Raw genomic sequence first — 15,340 nt, 5'->3', positions numbered from 1 at the left:
CCACGCAGACACGGGGAGAACGTGCAGACTCTGCACAGACGGTGATTCAGCAGGGAATCGAACCTGGGACCCTGGAGCTGTGAATGAACTGTGTTAACCACTATGCTACTGTGCTGCCCCATAGGGTACACCATAGCATGTGAAGGACTGCATCAACTTTTCCACCATTACCTTTGCTGTAATTCTTCTTAAAGGTATGGCTTCCAGAAACCGGGTGGTCGTATCCATGACCGTAAGAAAGGACTGATGTCCTGCCTTTGTTTTAGACAATGATCTGAGACAATCTACCAATAACCGACCAAATGGTTCTTCAAAAACTGGTATGGATATCAAAGCTGCTGATCTAATCACAGGCTGGATTCTCCATTTCTAGGGGTACACATTCCTAGGGGTACCCATCTCCAAAAATCAGTGCTGGCCCACTGACGTCGACGCTACCACCAAGAAAGTACAACAGCGCCTATACTTCCTCAGGAAACTAAGGAAATTTGGCATGTCCACATTAACTCATACCAACTTTTCCAGATGCACCATAGAAAGCTTCCTATCTGGCTGCATCACAGTCTGGTATGGCAACAGCTCAGCCCAAGGCCACAAGAAACTTCAGAGAGTCGTGAACACAGCCCAGTTCACCACACAAACCCACCTTCCATCCATTGACTCCTATTACACCTCCCGCTGCCTGGAGAAAGCGGGCAGCATAATCAAAGACCCCTGCCACCCGGCTTACTCACTCTTCCAACTTTTTCCATCGGGCAGGAGATACAAAAGTCAGAGAACACACATGAGCAGACTCAAAAACAGCTTCTTCCCCGCTGTTAACAGACTCCTAAACAACCCTCTTGTGGACTGACCTGATTAACACTACACCCCTGTATGTTTATGTAGTTACATTGTGTACCTTCTGTTGCCCTGTTATGTATTCCTTTTATTTTATTTTCATGTACTTAATGATCTGTTGAGCTGCTCGCAGAAACATACTTTTCACTGTACCTCGGTGCACGTGACAATAAACAAATCCAATCCATTTGGGAGACTGTTGTTCTCCCGCCGGAGATGAATCGCCTCTGTTTTGCACTCATGCTGGGAGAGGGAACCCAAAAGTGATTCACCATCCCTTATCATGCAAATGTATGCATGGCAGAGATTGTGAGGGATTCCCTCATGAATCCTGCTATCAGGTTATCATTTTGAGTGGACGGCCCAATAGCGAGATCCGGCAACTGGCCCCCTCCCACCACAATGTAATTCCGCCACTGCCAAATGGGATTTGCTGGGTCACCCTGCCCCACACAGTACGAGGATGACTCGACTCCCACCAGAAACCCCCATAAGAGAGCCGCCCACCAGAGATCCCTCCATAAGAGAGACCCCCACCCGAGACCGTCATTACCGAGACCCCAACCAGAGATGCCCTGATTAAAGAGCACTGCAAATGAAAAACCCCTATTACAGTGACCCCTCATAAGAGAGCTCCACCTGAGACCCCCATTGCAGATACACCCACCAGAGACTTCCACAAGAGACCCTGTTACAGAGACCACCACCAGAAATTCCCATTACAGGAACCCCACCAGAGACTTCCCATAAGAGAGCTTCCCCACCAGAGACCCCCACCAAAGACCCCTATTACAGTGATCCTTATCTGGAAGTTAAAGAGCGGTACAACAGAGACAGTGAGAAATCACTTCATTACAGCTTACTGTGTCCTACACTTCCTGCCTCAGGCAGGGAAGGCAGCAGTTGTAAATTCCTAGAAAGTGAAAACCACATCACCTGGTTTTAAACCACCTCAGATCTTTGATCTGCAAGGCTTTCATTCACATCAATGTTGAATTACTTGTACTAGGCTGTGCTTGACAGCCCACAGACAGACAGCCCGCTGGATTTTTAAATTTAATTTCCCTTCACGCTTGAATGGATCTCAAGTACACAGCTGTGAAACTCACTGCAATGTTTATGAACATCTAGCTATGAATGACATTTCTTGGACCACATCAAAAGCAGTAACGCGATTTCTGCAGAGAAAAAGATAAGTGAGAGAACCTAAATGCTTTTGACTTGTTCTTGAGGGGTTAGCCTTTTCCCTTTGGGTTGCTGACATCCTGCAAGGACCGTTGAAGACAGGTGGGCTGGAAAGTGTGTGCTGGACTGGTGTTTAAATATGGTGCCAGGACCTTTGAACCTACCAGCTGACGGCGGACAGGAGAATAAGCTGCCAGCCCTCCAGGAAATTCCGAGGGGAACTTGCCTGTGCATAATTAATGAGCTTCCAAGTACAGAACCTGGCGCAGGTTCCTGCCATTCTGGCCAGCAGAAAAGGCACTGCTGGAGCCACCCGACACGGCAATTTGTCTCAAAAATGAAGAATTCCCAATTGTATCGTACAAAGACAAACAAAATACAAAACATTCCAAGCTCGGTCTCTGGTCTGCTCTGTTAGCTGTTCAAAATTGGCCAAAAGTACAACAAAAATAACACTCATATTGTACATTTAACACAGTAAAAATGTCCCAAGTCACATTGCAGAATCAACTTCACGCTGAGCCATGTGGAGAGATATTAGGGCAGATGAATCAACCTTATTCAAAGAATTGGGATTTTAAGGCTTGAGAGGCAGAGACTGCGAAATCAAGCCCAGATCCTCCAGGGTGTTATTTGTGATCACTATCCTTAATGAAAATGTGTCAACAGAGAGGCAGAGGGAAGCAGTTTCGATGAGCAGCAGCCAGATCAATATCGAGGTGAAAGAAGTGACCTTAGTTGAAAAACCGCGGGAAGCAACACATCCTGAATGACCTCTGTACAGGAGTCGCCAAGCATTGGGAAAAGGGAGTAAAATAGGAATATTTTGAGAGGGAGAAAATTGAGTCATATCAATAAAAACAGCACAATAAACGGAATGCAATATCATCTAGATTGTTTTCAAACATACACTTAAATATAATAAAGTTATTTTTCATAATTACCATACTGATTAACAATAACTTCTGCCTCTAGGGTATATCTGAAAGAAAATAAATCCAGAATGACACTTACCCTGTTGAGCTGATGTTAATGACACCTGTATGCTCACCAGAAGTAGAAAAAAACACAAATGGGCAATGCTCTGCATGTCTAAATATTAAACATCGGACTCCTCATGAAAACAAACGGGGGGACAATTCGCAATGTGGTAGCATCAAGCCAATGTGCTCTTGCTCCTTCAGCACTAGTTACGATTCAAACAACGATTTCTCCTCTCCTCCTAAAGCTTTAAATAGAAAAAGTTTGGCAACACTCCTTTCCTTGCCTCTCCCTGAAATCTGATACTTAAATGGGCCTCTCGTTTTCCGTTTTGGCTTTGATTGACATGTGTTTAATAAACCACGGGTATATTGGCGTAATAAATATGTGTAATGATTCAAGCTAGGTCGGTTTCCTTCTGAAAGTTTACGAAACAAGTCCAAAGAAAGAAACAGTAACTAGTTCCATTTCGTCTGATCTCCAAAACAAATTGTGACGGTACTTACAATGTTCAATCTTCAAAGAAAATTAAAACTCATCCATTTGAAGCTTTTACTTGGAATGGCTATCGCGCAGTAAAGCAGGATGGAGGGTCGGCTCTATATTCCCACCAAACTGCATCAGTTTCCCGCTGGTTAGGTTAAATAATTGGGTGAAGCACTACAGAAATTCCTCTCCGTTGTCTTCAGGAAAATTAACGGCTTTAATTCCTCTTTCGTTTTTTTTCAGAGAAGAAGAAAAGAGAACATGATTTTCATCTGTACCAAAGCAAAATATTGTGGATGCTGTTCTCCCACAGATGCTGGCAGACATGTTGGGCATTTCCAGAATTTTCTGTCATTAGCCCTGATTTTAATTTCTCTCCTGCCCTCCTTTTCAGCAAAGGCAAGTTGCATTCATGTAGCGAATTTTTTGCGGTAAAGTGTCTCAAGGTGCTTCATACCAGCATGATTGACCAAAATTTTACTCCACATAATATTTGGACAGGTGGCCAAAATCTTGGTCAGGTGAAAGTTTTAAGGAGCAAGGGGACAGAGAAGTGGAGAGGTTTGCAGGCAGGGGATTTGCAGATGTTAGGGTCTGGATGAGGAGGTCAGGGCCGTCAATGGTGCAGCGATAGGAATTGGGGCTAAACAAGAAGCCAGAATTTTAGAAATGCAGAAATCTCAGAGGATTATAGGGCAGAAAGGAGTTACTTGAGATGCGGAGGGGCAAGAACATTCAGGCATTTGGACACAGAGGGCGGGATTCTCCTATGCCCTCGCCGTATGGGAGAATTGCCGTTTGCACCATTTTTTCCCGCGGCGCCGGTCCAACGCCGATCCACCATTCTCCAAACCGGCGAGAACGGCGTCATCCTGGTTGGCGCTGCGCCTGCCAGAGAATCGCCCGAGTTACTAAGTACGGCGATTCTCCGGGCCCCCCGCTATTCAGCAGTCGGGGTCACGCCGTCGCCGTTCACCCCGGTAAATAAATTTGTCAGCCAGCACGGCCAGCCTCACTGCAGGCAGCAGGAAGTGGCGTCCACGGCCGGTGCTGGGGGGCAGTGGGAGGGTTCTTGGAGAAGGATGCCCGGGTGGGGTGGGGTGGGGGGTAGGAGAAGGATGCCGCCATGCTCGCCGGAGGTGGGAGGGGTAGGAGGAGGAGGTGTAGGAAGGAGGAGGGGGTGGGGAAAGGAGGATGGGGTGGAGGAAGGAGGCAGGGGTGGAGGAAGGAGGAGGGGGTGGAGGAAGGAGGAGGGGGTGGAGGAAGGAGGAGGGAGTGGGGAAAGGAGGAGGGGTAAGGAATGAGGAGGGGGTGGGGGAAATGATGCCGCCATGCTGTGGGGGTGGGTGGGGGAGGGCGGGCAAGTTTACCCGCGGGAGCGACATGCCAGCCGGCCTGCCATGGCAGGACGGTGGCAAAGACACGCTTCCAAGTGCAGGTCATGGTGATGGGCTGAGGCCAGTGGCGCCGCAATGAGGGGGGACAGGGTGAAGCAGGCGGTGGACGGATACTGTGGGCAGGGCGAAGGTTGCATGTGTGTCTGCAGCGGAACAAGGCAGCCGGGCAGCCAGGTATCCCATGGACCATGGCTGTCAAGGTGTCATCGTTAAACATGTTGTTGTCTCTCCTTCCCAACCCCCCCCCCCCCACTTTGTGTAGTTCATCATGTTTGCGCACCAGCCAACTATGTTTGCCGCCGTGGTGGGAGCGACTGCCCTGCAGGGAGCCATTTGGCACCGCCGACACAGGCAGCTCAGAGCAGCTGCAGCAGAGGGACTGGCTGCAGAGGGCCCCGTGCCAGCCCCTCGGGCTGACAGGTGCATGAGGAGATGGAGGGTGACAATGACCACCACATTGTCAGGCATGCAGAGGATGAGGATTCGGATCCTGACGGGGTGCAGGGGGAGGAGATGAAATGAAATGAAAATCGCTTATTGTCACAAGTAGGCTTCAATGAAGTTACTGTGAAAAGCCCCTAGTCGCCACATTCCGGCACCTGTTCGGGCAGGCTGTTACGGGAATTGAACCGTGCTGCTAGCCTGCCTTGGTCTGCTTTCAAAGCCAGCGATTTACCCTAGTGTGCTATACAGTCCCTGCAGGAGCAGGAGCAGGTGGTGGAGCCAAGGCAACGGAGGCGCCCCATGCGGCCTCGAGTGTACCGGGACCGCATGTCGTTCCAGGACTTTCCGGATACGGCATGCAGAAGGAGACTCCGATTGAGTCGGGAGACTGAGGCACATATATACCACCTCATGGCGCACCTGGCACCACGTGGAACGGGGGGAGGACATGCTGTCCCGGTGACCGTCAAGGTCATGGTTTCCCTCAATTTCTTCGCCACGGGGTCCTTCCAGGCGCCGAGCGGGACCTGTCTGGAATCTCACAGGCATCGGTGCACCGGTGCATCCGGGCTGTCACCGAAGCCCTGTATGACAACGGCAACAGATACATCAATTATCCGGAGGACCCCGCACACCAGGCTGCCCGGGCAGCGGGAGTCGCCTCCGTGGCCGGGATGCCGATGGTCCAGGGGGTGATTGATGGGGTGCACGTCGCCATGCGTCCACCCTCGGATAACAGGGACATTTTCCTGAACAGGAAGGGGAACTACTCGATGAACATTCAGGTGGTCTGCGACCATCGCATGAAGATAATGCACGTGTGTGCCCAGTACCCTGGCAGCGTGCATGATGCTTTCATACTGGCTCATTCTTTCATCCCCGCTATTTTCGAGGGACACCGCCCCCCCCCCCCCCCAACCCCCCGGCTGAGGGGCTGGTTGCTGGGCGACAGTGGTTACCACTTGCGATCGTAGCTGATGACGCCTATACAGGGGCCACAGACCAACGCGGAGACCGGCTATAATGAGGCCCATGCAGCGACCAGGTGTGTTGTGGAGAGGTGCTTTGGCCTCCTGAAGATGAGATTCCTGTGCCTGGACCTCTCTGGAGGGACCCTGCAGTACCACCCCGAGAGGGTCGGGCGCATAGTTGTGGTCTGCTGTGTGTTGCACAACATTGCCCAACAGAGGGGCGATGTCCTGGAGGAGGATGCACAGGGGGAGCCCAATGAGGGCGACGCCTCCGCACATGAGGAGGAGGAGGAGGATGGGGAGGGGGGGGGGGGGGGCACAGACACGACCTGGGGGCGGGATAATGGCCGGGAGGTTGCACAACGACACCGTCTAGGAAAGCGAGCACGCGAGGCGTTGATCGCCGCACGTTTCACTAACTAGGGGGAGGGCATCGCTGCGCAAGGCACTTGCACAACGGATCACGCGCAACGCACCACCCAGCACCCCGCACTTCTTGTACCATCACACAACCCTACCGCCCACACCACCACTTTCACAACGCCTTACACCTGCGGCACATCGTGAATGTTTTAACACAGTTGCTTGTATCAGCGGGTGTGATCAGTGCCATGTTGAATGATGACAACTCGCTCAGCGATGAGCTGTGAGCTCCGGATCGCTAAACAATGTCTGACTCATGGCCATATCTGAACTCTCCACCTCGGTGGTTCCTGTATGCGTCACGGACAACCCACCACATGGCCATGTGGGGCAGCTGGCATTGGTGTGCTGTGGGCGACGGGGTGTTGGGGGGGGGGGACACAGCCTCAACCTTGTACCGAACATCGACCCCCAGCGTCACTCGGTACCCCTCACGACCCCTCAGACACCGGACATAGCACAGAGACATCTAGGTTTGGTGTAACAGTGACTTTAATCGTGACATTCACATACAAGTGCCCTAGCCCCTACAGCTAAGCTGTGCCCTGCACCCGTGCCAACTTACTACGTGTCTAACTTCTTGGCCTTACGGACCCTACCACTACGTCTTGGTGTTACCTCAGACGGTACAGCAGGAATGGAGGCGGACTGCTGAGACTCCTGCCCTGCGACTTAGCTCCCTGTCGGCGCGCGTTTCCTGGGGCGTCTCGGCTTGGATGGGCCAGGCCGCTCGGCGGGCGTGCTGGATGGCGTGAGCCCCCCTGCTCTGCCCGCTGCCCACCAGATGCACCAGGGATGGAACAGGGGGAGTCCGAGTGTTCCGGGACCTCCCTTGCTGGTGTAACCGGGACGGGCACCAGAACCTCCTCCCTCGGGGAGCCCGGTGGCCCCCGGGCCTCACTATGGGATGGTGGTGCGCGCAGAGACAGGCGCCTTGGCACCACCGACACCTGGCACTGCCAGTCCTGGAGGCCCGCTGTGGAATCGACCAGGGTCTGAACGTTCCCAGCTATGGAGCTCAGGGAGTGCGCCATCCCTGTCAGGAACTGCGCAACCTCTCGCTGGGATTCTGCGACGCCATCCAGTACGTGGGCAAGGCTGCCGATGCTCTCAGCGATGGCCTGCTGACACACCCCCCTGCATGGGCAGAGCGGGGGGGGGGCTGCGAGACGTGGTGGGGAGGGAGGGGTGGGGTGTGGCCCAGGGGAACCCTCGGGGTACTTACCCTGGCAGCCCTCGTGAGGTCGTGGAGCTTCTTGCGGCACTGGTCTCCAGACCAGGGGGTAGTGCCCCACAGCACTAACCGTGGTGCCCACAACATGCCAGCCGCACCTCACAGTGCTAGCTGGTTGCCGGTGCCCACGTCTTGGGCACAAGATGGCCCTGCGCTCTTCTACGGCGTTGAGCAGCGTGTCCAGATCACTGTCCTGGAACCTGGGAGCGGCACGGCCGGGCTCAGCCATCTCCATCGGTCGGGTCCCCAGTGTGCGGATCGCGCACTTTAAATGACGTGATGCGGCGCAGCCAGGCGTCGCGCGATGACGACGCTGCTCTGGCGCCAGGCCCACCGCGTTTCTCTCCGCCCCGCTGCTGGTCCCTTTTCAGGGCCTGAATTGATCGTGCCCGTGGCCGTTTCGCGCCATCGTGAAACGCGATGGCTTTCACGATGGCGTGGACACTCTGCCTCATTATCGGAGAATCCCGCCCCCTAATTCTCCAGGAAATTCCGATGGGCTCAGAGATAATTGACTTTAAGTGGCTTAGTATTGAGTTCTTAATTGACATCCGGCTACAAGCAGGTATGATTCCCATGTCAGCCTTTCCTATCCCCTTCCAATGAAAATAGGGCCAATCTTCCTGAATCTGGGAATCGGACTCCCACCTGATTCTCCCAGCTCCTCCATCCATCATGCCAGGGCTCTATTAAATACTGCCCTATGACTTGATCATAATTAGTCAAATGACTGATAGTGAGCATCATGTTCAGTGGTTTAATTAGTCTGTGTTTGATTATGTTAATCTATTCACTGATCAATGTTCACAGTGCTTGATTAATTTGATCATAATTAATTTGTAAAACAGTCTTTACCGATGGCAAACAAAAATGTGTCCCAGAATCTTGGGCGGGATTCTCCCCTACACGGCGGGGCGGGGGTTTCCGGCCTAATGAAGTGCGGGAACCACTCCGACGTCGGGCCGCCCCAACGGTGCGGAAGTCTCCGCACCTTTAGGGACCAAGCCCTCACCTTGAGGGGCGAGGCCCGCGCCGGAGTGGTTAGTGCTCCACCGGCTGGCAGGAAAGGCCTTTGGCGCCACGCCAACCGGGGCCGAAAGGTCTTCGCCGGGCGACGCATGCGCAGGAGCGTCAGCGGCTGCTGACGTCATCCCTGCGCATGCGCAGGGGAGGGGGTCTATTCCGCCTCTGCCATAGTGAAGACCATGGCGAAGGCAGAAGAAAAAGAGTGCCCCCACGGCACAGGCCTGCCCGCGGATCGGTGGGCCCTGATCGCGGGCCAGGACACCGCGGGGACACCCCCCCGGGGCCAGACCCCCCCCCCAGGACCCTGGAGCCTGCCTGCGCCCCCTCGTCCCGCCGTTCAAAAGGTGGTTTAATCCACGCTGGCGGGACAGGCATTCCAGCAGCGGGACTTGGGCCCATCGCGGGCTGGAGAATCGGCGGGGGTGGGCCCGCTGATCGGCGCGGCGCGATTCCTGCCCCCTCCGACCGGCGCGGCGCGATTCCCGCCCCTGCCGAATCTCTGGTGGCGGAGACTTCGGGACACTGCGGAGGCGGGATTCACGCCAGCCCCCTGTGATTCTGCGACCCGGCGTGGGGTCGGAGAATCATGCCCCTTACTCTTGACACTGCTGGAGCGAAATTCTCCATCCCGCCCCGCCACGTTTCTGCCCCGACCCGCCGGCGGGATGCTCCGTTACACCGGCCGGTCAGTGGGGTTTCCCATTGTGGGGCAGCCCCACGCCGTCGGGAAACACCCCGGGCGCCGGCAAAACGGAGACTCCCGCTGGCGGAGAATGACGCCCCAGATTTGACAAATCATGGGCAGGAGAATCGCCGGCAGGCTGCGGGAATCGCGTCACGCCGCCCCGAAGCCGGGAAGCAATTCTCCACCCATTATGGTCGACGCGGTGCCGGTCAAGGCCACTCTATGTGGTCCCCCCACGATTCTCCAGATGGGCCGAGCGGCCGTGAAAAAAAAACGAGTCCCGCCGACGCCGTTCTAACCTGCGCTGAGCTGGCGGGACCTCAGCGTTGAAGGGCCTGGGGGCGGCCTGTGAGGGGGAGGCGGGGTCTGACCCCGGGGGGGCCTCCGATGTGGCCTGGCCCGCGAATGGGACCCACCGATCGGCGGGCCGCCCTCTCTGTCTCCCGGCCTCCTTTCTTCCGCGCCGACACCTGTACTTCTGCGCCATGTTGGGTCGGGGCCGGCACGGACAAGGGAGACACCGCGCATGCGCGGAAATCGCGCCAGTGGGACTGCGGTGGGTTCGCACCGGACCCACTGCATATGCGCGCATCCCCCGGCGCCCATGCCACGGCCAGATCAGCAGCTGGAGTGGCGTGAACCACTTCAGCGCCCTGCTGGGCCCCTGTAGGGGCCAGAATTGCTGATCCTAGGGCTGTGTTGACGCCATCGGGAAACACAACGGCGTTTCCGATGGCATCAGCACTTAGCCTCAGTATCAGAGAGTCCCACCCCATATTGTACAGTTCTGCTTCATCACCCAAAAGAATATATCTTGTCAAAAATGTGCAAGCTGCGTTTTGTCTTGTGGCACACTGGTAGTGCTCTGGACAAGACGCTCCAGGTTCAAGTCACAGGTGGCACGGTAGCATAGTGGGTAGCACAATTGCTCCACAGCTCCAGGGTACCAGGTTCGATTCCCGGCTTGGGTCACTGTCTGTGCGGAGTCTGCACTTTCTCCCTGTGACTGCGTGGGTTTCCTCCGGGTGCTCCGGTTTCTTCCCACTGTCCAAAGATGTGCAGGTTAGGTGGATTGGCCATGCTAAATTGCCCTTAGTGTCCAAAAAAAGGTTAGATGGGGTTACTAGGATAGGGTGGAGGAGTGGGTTTAGATAGGCTGCCCTTTACAAGGGCCGGTGCGGACTCGATGGGCTGAATGGCCTCCTTCTGCACTGTAAATTCTATGAAGTCCCATTTCAGGACTTGATGGCTGCGGAAGGTGTGTTCATAATGTAGCCAAACAGGTTGACCATCAGACTGTAAATCCGTCTCATAAGCCTGAAGGTAGGTGGTGAGAGTTTGCTAGTCCGGCATACTGGCAAATCACTGCAGCTGCCAAACCAATCCAATAGAAGTCCATTTCAGCAGGTCTGACAGCATCTGTAGAGAGAAAAGGAAGCTAACATTTTGAGTCTGGTTACTATTTGGGCGCGATTCTTCAGCCTCGTTGCACTCTCGTTCGAGTGCCAGTAAATAGGGGAGAGACCGAATACAAGAACCACGCGAGACGCCAAACGCGATGCAACCGGCCCACACCCCTAGGCAAAAATCGGGATCTCACCGTAGCGTGGCGAGAAACCAATTATCGCCACTAGAGCTATATTTCGATACAATTAACGGGAACCACCCCATATCCAACAGCCACCCATGATTCATCGTTTCCCCAGCAAGTGGTCACGCTGGCGCCGATTAGTATTCCTTTTGAAAAACGTGAACCTGGCGGAAGGGCTTCGGTGGGGAGCGAAGGAGGTAAGTAGCCATCTTTGCTCACAGGGAAAGGATGCTGAGCTTGCCACCCCAGTGCTCGGCGGGGTATGGAGGACCCTTGGCTGGGGGTGGGAGACCCCCCACAGGGGTGGGCTGCCATGGGAGGTTGGGGGGGAGGCACTGAGGGGCAACTGGCAGCAACCGCTCGCTGCATCGCCATGCCAACCCCTGGATTGTGTGTACTCTTTCCGGGGGCAACACTTGTCCCTGCCCATCACCAACTCTCATATCCCCACCGAGTGTTGAGGCTTTGACCATGGGGCTGAAGGCTATTGCTAATAGGGAATTGGCAATCATGGTTAAGTGAGCACTTCACACACACAAGTGGATTCCCATGGGTAGGCAGGCCATGTAGCATGTGGGGGTCATTGCCTACCATCTTATCAGACTGCAATGCCTGGACACTGTGCCTGAACACTGCGATAGGCAACACCACACATGCAGCAGCCAACATCCGAACACTAAAGGAAAGGGACACAGCTCCAGGGTCATTTCCACGGCCGGAGGGTGGATGCGTGCCACAGGAAGGGGGATGCCTGGAGAGATGGGCCAAGGGCCAAGGGTTTGGAGGTTGGCCCGCATTGCGGAAAGAGACATCATATTGATTGTGCATAAGTGTGTTTATTGTGTGTAACAATTCATCGCTCTCCCGATGGTGCCACCCCCCTCACTCCCTACCTACTACACCCAATCCCTTCCCTGGTGCCCTCACTGATCTGTGCTGTGCTTTGCCTTCCTAGCTCTACCGTTACGTCTAGGTGTGTCCCTAGGATGCACATCAGAAGTGGAGGCAGTCAGCTGCTTACCAGGTCCCGTAACCTTTGATGCCCCTGACGGGCGTCCTCAGGGGAGGTAAGGGGGGGGGGGGGGCTCTGGGGCCGGAGGGCCCGAACTCACCTGTCGGCTGCATATACATAGCCGTGCCACCCTGTCCCGTGTGCTGGCTACGAGAGCGGCCTCATCAGAGGGGTGGAACTCAGAAAGCTGATAGCCCCTATTGCCACTCCATGGGTTGGGTCTGGGTTGGTAATCAGCCCCCTCCTCCCGCTCAGTGCCCATGGGACGGGGGTTGGGGGGGGGGTGTCAGCTTGTTGAAGCCACGGCTGCCCCTGCATCATTTGGCTCTGCCAGCCCTGGCAGTTCTCTATGGTCCGCACCATCGTGTCGATGCCTTAGGTCATGCTCATCAGCGACTGGGACATTCTCTGCACTGCCTCGGCAATGCCCACCTGCGACTGAGACAAGCTCCGCAGCATCTCAGCCATTGCCATCTGAGAGTGGGACATGTCTCGCAGAACCGCATCAAGGTCAGCCTATTACTTGGTGACATCCCCTAGTGAGGCAAACATTCTGCCGAGACCCTCAGCCATGGCTGTCACCTACTGCGCGAGGCTTTGGACATCTTCACTAATGGTGCCGCTGTCTTGCACCAGACTCGCCACTTGGTCACCAAGTGTCGACCCCGAGCCACGCATTGTCGGCGACATTACCCGTAGCCTCTGAGATGCCTCCAATTGGCTATGGATCTGCCAGAGTGTTGCTGACATCTCCCTCTGAATGTCCTGACCGGTCCCCGGTCCCTATCACCTCCATCAGCTCCGAAGAACCCTGTTCCACAGGCTCATCATCAGGCTCGGACCCAGCTGGGGCCTGAATCCAGCAGACCTCTCAACTGTTGTCTTGCCTGGGGGATCCTGCCTCCACCTGATGTGCATTAGCAGCTGTGTGGTGCTCACCAGATTGTGCCCCAGAAGCCTGACCCTTAACATTTCTTAACGAAGTGTGTGTATCTGTGCTGGTGGAGGGTGGGGATGACAGCTGTAACATCTCAATCATGTCTTCCTCAGAGGTCCCTTCTGAGGTGTTCGCCTGGGGGGTTGGAGAGGGAACCACCAAGGCTGGACCAGCACTGGCGGCTGGAGGACATGCGGGAGAATGGAAATGTGGTCAGCGGGAGGGATGGGTCAGTCAGTAAGGCAATAACAACTCACGTTTGACAGAGCTGTTTAAGTGCTGTTCAACCTTGTTAGCGGGGGGGCTGGTGAGCGCGGTGCTGGCGAATCAGTTGACGAGCCTTCATTTGTGGCGAGAAACCTGTGGGGCCTCATTAATTGGGCCAATTAAAAGCTTTGCTGGTCTCGCAGGCCGAGTGCCAGGAAGTGTGCGGCAGTTCCCATTCGCTACCACAATAAAAATCTTCCCGGAGAATCCTACCCTTTGTCAAAGCTTTGAGAAAGAGTCATCCAGACTTGAAAGGTCAACTCCCTTTTCTCCCCACAGATGCTGTCAGACCTGCTGAGATTGTCCAGTGTTTTCTGTTTTTGTTTCAGATTCCATCATCTGCAGTAATTTGCTTTTATTATAGAAGTCCATGGTCACGGGACCTGAAGGAATTGGACCAATCTAGAAAAGAGGGTAATTCTAAAATTTCCTTCCTAAAGAATGACCAGTATCCTTGTAATCCAGAAGGTTTGTAATATGAGATTTGACAATATGAGAACAGAATTCATTGCCTGAGGATATAAACACAAGATGATGTAAATTCCAGAAAGCAAAGCAAACATTAATTTTCATTGTCCAGACTTGCTTTCAAGTTGCTTGAGCACTGCAATAGAACAATCACAACCGATAGAATTGAAAGAGGATCCTTTGAAAATAGGCACCAAAACCACAAGCTCTATTATGCTGGCACCAGCCCGAAGACATAAAGTGGCAAAATGCAGGTGATGCATTTTGGAAGGGCTAATGCAGGTAGGGAATATACAGTGAATGGTAGAACCCTCAAGAGTATTGAAAGTCAAAGAGATCTAGGAGTACAGGTCCACAGGTCATTGAAAGGGGCAACACAGGTGGAGAAGGTAGTCAAGAAGGCATACGGCATGCTTGCCTTCATTGGACGGGGCATTGAGTATAAGAATTGGCAAGTCATGTTGCAGCTGTATAGAACCTTAGTTAGGCCACACTTAGAGTATAGTGTTCAATTCTGGTCGCCACACTACCAGAAGGATGTGGAGGCTTTAGAGAGGGTGCAGAAGAGATTTACCAGAATGTTGCCTGGTATGGAGGGCATAAGCTATGAGGAGCGATTGAATAAACTCGGTTTGTTCTCTCTGGAACGAAGGAGGTTGAGGGGCGACCTGATAGAGGTCTACAAAATTATGAGGGGCATAGACAGAGTGGATAGTCAGAGGCTTTTCCCCAGGGTAGAGGGGTCAATTACTAGGGGGCATAGGTTTAAGGTGAGAGGGGCAAGGTTTAGAGTAGATGTACGAGGCAAGTTTTTTACGCAGAGGGTAGTGGGTGCCTGGAACTCGCTACCGGAGGAGGTAGTGGAAGCAGGGACGATAGGGACATTTAAGGGGCATCTTGACAAATATATGAATAGGATGGGAATAGAAGGATACGGACCCAGGAAGTGTAGAAGATTGTAGTTTAGTCGGGCAGTATGGTCGGCGCAGGCTTGGAGGGCCGAAGGGCCTGTTCCTGTGCTGTACATTTCTTTGTTCTTTGTTTGTTGTTATTGCTACACTGCTGGCTGCTTCCTCATATCCCAAGCAGTGCCCTATATTAGGCAGGGCATTAGGGCAGGCATGGTGTGTGTGTGTGGGTGCTGCCAGCTTGACCTGAAGTCTGATTGTGACATTAATCTGCTATCTCAGTTAAATTTATGCACATTTCACAAACTTGCTCTGGCCATCGCCACTGAACTCCTGCGATACTCGAGCCACCATTGAATGCTTGTTCAGAGGGATCCCTAACTACCCCAAGCATCAAACGTACAGGTGAAGAGCTTTTGACTTACGTCCACTGCGGCAAAGTTAGTGGAAAGGCTGCGGTTTGGTTTTTTTCAGAGGTTTTGTGG

The 15,340-nt window shown here is 53.8% G+C and overlaps 1 protein-coding gene across 1 annotated transcript in view; it reads right to left on the bottom strand.

Moving 5' to 3' along the window:
* Positions 1–3,247, bottom strand: part of LOC140406814 (uncharacterized) — a 249,663-nt gene extending 246,416 nt beyond the window's left edge. The window contains exon 1 of the mRNA XM_072494717.1: positions 3,040–3,247. Within this exon, the coding sequence (XP_072350818.1) occupies positions 3,040–3,115 (76 nt within the window). The 5' untranslated portion in view covers positions 3,116–3,247. The remainder of the gene's footprint in view (positions 1–3,039) is intronic.
* Between the last annotated feature and the right edge of the window lie 12,093 nt (positions 3,248–15,340).

The sequence above is a fragment of the Scyliorhinus torazame genome, chromosome 2, assembly GCF_047496885.1.
Source record: "Scyliorhinus torazame isolate Kashiwa2021f chromosome 2, sScyTor2.1, whole genome shotgun sequence".
Taxonomy (NCBI): domain Eukaryota; kingdom Metazoa; phylum Chordata; class Chondrichthyes; order Carcharhiniformes; family Scyliorhinidae; genus Scyliorhinus; species Scyliorhinus torazame.
The sequence above is the reverse complement of the archived record's forward strand: the minus strand, read 5'-3'. Positions and strand labels throughout refer to the sequence as shown.